General features: G+C 33.8%; 1 protein-coding gene across 1 annotated transcript; it reads left to right on the top strand.

Annotated features, from left to right (window-relative positions):
* Window positions 1-1,238: 1,238 nt before the first annotated feature.
* TET2 (tetraspanin2) lies at window positions 1,239-4,841 on the top strand. The gene is made up of 2 exons (XM_086419126.1): window positions 1,239-1,914; window positions 4,277-4,841. Exons 1-2 carry the CDS (start codon window positions 1,417-1,419, stop codon window positions 4,586-4,588), a joined length of 810 nt encoding a protein of 269 aa, XP_086275252.1. The 5' UTR covers window positions 1,239-1,416; the 3' UTR covers window positions 4,589-4,841.
* The last annotated feature ends 770 nt before the right edge of the window (window positions 4,842-5,611 follow it).

Here is a 5,611-nt window from a genome sequence, read left to right as displayed (position 1 = left end):
ATGTCCTATGTAAATAGGGGTGGCAATCTCAAAACGACTCACAAACACGACATGAAGTTAGTGGGTTTGGGTCATAATAGTGTCAACTCATCTAATACGATTATTAAATGGGTTGGGTTTGGGTTTTAGGCGTCAACCCGTCTAACCCATTTAAAGACGTTTACTCATTATGTCATTAACATGTAATTTTAAATATATCAACAATTATTTAAGAATTTTTAAATTACTCATTTTTTTTTAGAATTTCCTAAAACTTTATCAAATTCTATAACACACGAAGGGTATTTTAAGATATTTTTAAATTAATAAATGGCTAAGTTTTAGTTTTGGAAAAAATAAAATTTTAATAAATTATTTATTTATATTTATATTTTTTACCCCATGTTTTTCATTAAAATCTAGAGGTATCTAGTGTTTTATTCCTAATATTGGCAAAAGACCCTTAGTAAGATTTAAGATCTCACCAAATAATGCTATTATGTCTGATAATGAAATACTTGCTTATTCAATAATAATAGTATTGAAAAACACTTTCCTTACTAAGTTAGTAAGTAAAATTTTATGGCCACATCACCTTATGATATCTAAAAACATAATCTTATGCCACATGATTGTAAAGGATAAAATTCTACAAACTTTAAAAAAATTTAAAAGAAAATTATTTTTCACTATTGAACTTAATTTACGATTATGTGACTTTATTTTTAATAATGATATTTTATTTTTAGTGGTGAAAATAAAACTTATTTTTTTCAGTAAAATTTAAAATTTTATCAAATAGGTTATATATGGGTTGGATCTAGTATACCTATTTATAAATGGGTTGGGTTAGGTTTTAAGTTTTTGACATGATTATTAAATAGGTCGGGTTTGAATTTGATAAATTTTTATAATAATCTTACCTCAACATGACACGAACATGACCCAATCCATTGATACCCCTTCTTCACGTAAATTACAAAAGATTTGCACATAGATGGTGTGGCGTTAACAAAAGTTGGTGTGGTCATAGCAACTCTCTATTAATATTATAGTCTCAAGAGAAACGTAAGAATAAGATGAAAAGACTTGCTTTTAGAAAAGGAAAAATAATCATAGGAAATTTATAGTATTTCAAAATGACGTTTGACGTTGAACATCAAACGTACGGTTCAGATCAAAGAAGATTCAATTAAATTCCCCAAAGATTCTATTTACTAATCCCTAGAAAACATATGCTCTATTTTCTTCTATCTTATCCGTACGTTCATGCGCGTCGTTTGACGATGTTTGAACAAACCGAGTAACCAATCGTCTTTTTCACACCTCCCACAAAGCCTGTGGAGTAGAAAAAAAGAAGCCTTTCTCACCCCACCATAGCATCACTGTCAGATCCCCAATTCTCTCTCTCTCTCTCTCTCTCTGACTCTGAAATCCATGGCAGTAAGCAACAACATAATCGCAGTAATCAACTTCATCGCAATTCTCTGCTCAATCCCCATAATCGGATCGGGTATTTGGCTCGCATCGAAACCCGACAACGAATGCATCCATCTCTTCCGTTGGCCCGTAGTCCTCCTCGGGATTCTCGTCCTCCTTGTCTCACTCGCTGGCTTTGTCGGTGCGTTCTGGAACCGCCAAGGCCTTCTCGCTTTCCATCTCTTCTGTATGGCCGTACTAATTGTACTTCTCCTCGCCTTACTCATCTTCGCCTTCGTTGTAACTAGGAATGATGGAAGTTACATGGTTCCGGGTCGGGTCTATAAAGAATATCGGATCGACGGATACTCTTCTTGGCTCCGAAACCATATTACCGATTCTGGAAATTGGGGTAAGATTAGAACTTGTTTGGCTGAGTCTGATGTGTGCAGTAAGCTTGGTCAGGATTATGTCTCTGCGGATCAGTTTTTCTTGGCTCATCTCTCTCCTCTTCAGGTAACTTCTTGGAATCTCTTTTTATTTTTTACTTCTTGGTAAAACTGTAAAAATTTGAAGATAATAACCCTTCAAAGGTAGGATTTTACCCACCTTAACTGATCAAGCTCGACCATTCAGTAGTGGGTCAACAATTCAATTCATTGGCATTAAACTTAAGATAATCAAACATATTTCACCAATCTAACGGTTTTGAATGGGTGACCAGTGGATTTATAAAAAATATCTATATCTGATCATCAAATCCCATATTTTTACGTTTATGAATTATCAAATTCTATTATGCATCAAATCCCACTTTTTAAAAAAAAAAAGAGAAAATGTTTAAAATTTTGTCCCTGCGAAAAAAAGTAGGAAAAGTTCAAAAAAAAAAAAAGGGAAGGGGGAGGGGGGGGGGGGGGGGGGTGAAGTCGGCAAATTTTTGTTACACGGGAAAAAGTCGTTTTTTTTACTGTTTTAATTGTTAGGGATACAAAATGCGACATTTTAAAAAAAATCGCCGATTTTTGTTACTATGATTTTGTCTCGGGCCAAACTATTTGCACCCACTTATAACACATTGGGATTTTTCCCAAAATGTGTGCACTATTCATTTTAATTCCCAAAACATGTTTTCCCAGTAAATTCGTCACTTTCATAATCAATTAATTCACTAATAAATTATTAGTGAGATTGTTGATATGGCAAAATCGCTGGTATTTTATCAATGAATTTGTTGATTATAAAAGTGAGGAACTCTCGAATTCGTAGATTATAAAAATGACGAATTCACTAAAAAAACATGTTTTGAGAATTAAAATGAACAGTGTATCGAACTCAGAATTTGTCATTTTCAGCGCACGAAATAGAGATTCGCCCTAACACATTTTGGGATTTTTTTAAATCATGAATTTTTTTAAATAATCTTTGATTTTTCACAAAAATCATGATTTAATCAACGATTTTAAGAAATCATATTTTATTTTTTATTTTAGCATTTTTAAATGGTATTTTATTATTTAATATTAATATATAATATACATTTTTTTTGTTGCATTTTTTATACTAATTTATCCGATGTTTATCCAACTTTATCAATCTTTTACCGACTTTTTCTGAAGCTTTCTCTTGACCAATTATTTTCGACAACTTTATCACTATGATGTTGATGTATAGAGATAAGTGGGTGTATTGAGCATAAATGGTGGGTGCAAATAAAATGACTCTTTATTCTTTTGAATTTTAAATACTTCTGTCTTCATTGGAAAGGTCATGATGTTTTCATCTTTTAAATATTTAATGTTTTTAAATATTTAAAAAAAATTTAATGATATTTTTGATATTTACAAAAGTGTCATCACACAAATAATAAAATATTGTTACCTTTATCACTAAGAACAAACTACTAAGGATGAAAATAAAAATATTGGAGGACCTAACATCCTTTGTTTGACATATAATTAATTAAAGCTTCCCCGAACGTATGACTAAGATGAGAAGACATTCCTAGTGATTTACAAGAAAATTTATCACTTAGAAAGCTCCAATATCAAATGACTCGTGAAAAACACAAAATCCCAATTAATATAGAATTCAATGGGATATATCTTAGATATGTGATGCATTCAATCCCAACAGTTGGATTTCATGTCTTAACAGTCGGGATTTCATATTTTTTCACAATTTAAAAGAGTTAATGTATCTAATCCATTTAAATATACTTATTTAGGTTATTATTTGAGATACCCATGGCTTCCTTCTGACATACACCCCCATCACACAACCGTAGATCATTTGCCTCAGGATACGCAGAACCATAAATTTTTTCTTGTGTATCCCGATGCAAATGATCTACGGTTCTTTGATGGGGTGCATGTCAAAAGGGGCGTCAGATTATTACAACTCTTTTCAAAATGATATTACCCAACCTCTTGACAAAAATTTTTGATTTTTTTTTTTTTTAATTTAAAAATCCTTCACCTTCGATAGGATGGCCACTTGTTCTCCAAAGATATGATTAATTACTTGAATATCTCTATCATTTCTTCTTCAACTCCCTAATCTCTACATAGAGGAATCAAATTCCTCTATCACATGATGTTAAAGGTCACCTAACTATCCACCCCTTGGAGTATAGGATGATCTGGATGCTCATAAATTGTTTGGGTCAGATAAAAAACCATTAAACATACACTAATTGGGTCTCTAAAGCTAGTAGGACCCATCAGATTCCTCTGAACCTCCAATAATTGAGATTCTAGCTTTGCTTTTACACCAGAAAGATAAACAATGTTGATGGGTGCCAACTTGTTTATGAATTATGATGTCGTTTACTAAACTTAAGTTTGGTGTGGGTTGTTATGTTTGATTTTTAATATGACAGTCAGGATGTTGCAAGCCTCCAACGGTTTGCGGATACGGGTACGTTAACCCGACACTATGGATAAACCCAGCCAACCCAACAGCCGACCCGGATTGTTTCATGTGGAGCAATGACCCATCTCAGTTGTGCTATGGGTGCAATGGTTGCAAAGCAGGGTTGCTCGGAAACTTGAGGAAGGAATGGAGAAAGGCTAATGTGATTTTGATAGTCGCCGTGGTGGTTCTCATATGGGTTTATCTCATTGGATGTAGTGCGTTCAAGAATGCCCAAACCGAAGACCTCTTCCAACGTTACAAGCAGGGTTGGGTTTAAGTTAACTACACCAATTTTTTCTCTCAAATTATTGGTTTGGGTTGGGTCTCAGGTTCCTCTTTATCACTACTAGTGTAAATATTCCTTTGTTCCATATCTATAAATTTTAGGGACTTTTGGGCTTAAAAAACTAGGCTCAGAATCTAAACAGATCAGAAGAATAAGTTCTTTTATAAGAACTATGGTTATTGTTGCTTCTTGGGTTGTATCCCTTTTTTTTGTGCTTGAGAGAATGTTTGTTTTATTGTTTTTATATTGATATTGTAGGTCCATTTTCTAAATTCTCCAGCTTCCACTAGAGTTGGTCTCTTTATTTCCCTTTCAACTTTGCATTCATCCATGGTTTCAAATCTGGTCCGAGACTTAGAGGACTCGGACTCCCCTGAGTAAGTATACTCCAAGTTACTAGACTTAATTTCAATTCCTGCCATAACCGAGTTACTGATCTATTCAAATCAAGCTTACCCATTGAAATGTTATCAATCGAAAAATTAGAGAGCTACTATTGGCTCCCCAACTTTTACTTATTACACCCAATTAAAAATAAAAAAATAAGTGAATAGTTAAGAATAAGTAAAAGTTGGGGTGTCAATATTAGCTCTCGCTCGATTTCTATTTTTTTAAGGTTTAAGATTTTATATGAGCCCAATCCTAATCGTAAGTTATAATGTTATGTAATGTTGATTAATAACTTGTGCCGAATGTTTGTAATGCTCCACTTGTGTGTACTGATCTTTAATTGGGGTATGATAACTGATTTAAGAAATTGTGGTGTAATAGGAACACACCTTGTGAACAATGTACGCTAGAATTTTGGAACTTGAGCTACCCCATAGGCATCGAAGGAGAAATTGCCATCCTAGAGCTATGATTCGAGAGTGCCAAGTGACCTCGACGCATAATCACTGGTGCTCTAAGACAACCCCATGAAGCCTTAACATTCCATGGTTGGGAGGTTGTTCTCGATTCACTCGCACTCATTGGCAGAGAGGGGCATGGGTTTTTCTTGCCCCGGCACATTAG

The sequence above is a fragment of the Akebia trifoliata genome, chromosome 12, assembly GCF_017979445.1.
Source record: "Akebia trifoliata isolate Shusen 1 chromosome 12, ASM1797944v1, whole genome shotgun sequence".
NCBI classification, from domain to species: domain Eukaryota; kingdom Viridiplantae; phylum Streptophyta; class Magnoliopsida; order Ranunculales; family Lardizabalaceae; genus Akebia; species Akebia trifoliata.
This window is presented reverse-complemented; position numbering and strand designations above follow the sequence as displayed.

What these genes read in the sequence shown, in the direction of transcription:
- TET2 (XM_086419126.1), top strand. Translation starts at nt 1,417, where the DNA reads ATGGCAGTAAGCAACAACATAATCGCAGTAATCAACTTCATCGCAATT. An exon ending in CTCATCTCTCTCCTCTTCAG is followed by an intron (nt 1,915 to 4,276) that starts GTAACTTCTTGG and finishes TTAATATGACAG; the next exon opens with TCAGGATGTTGCAAGCCTCC.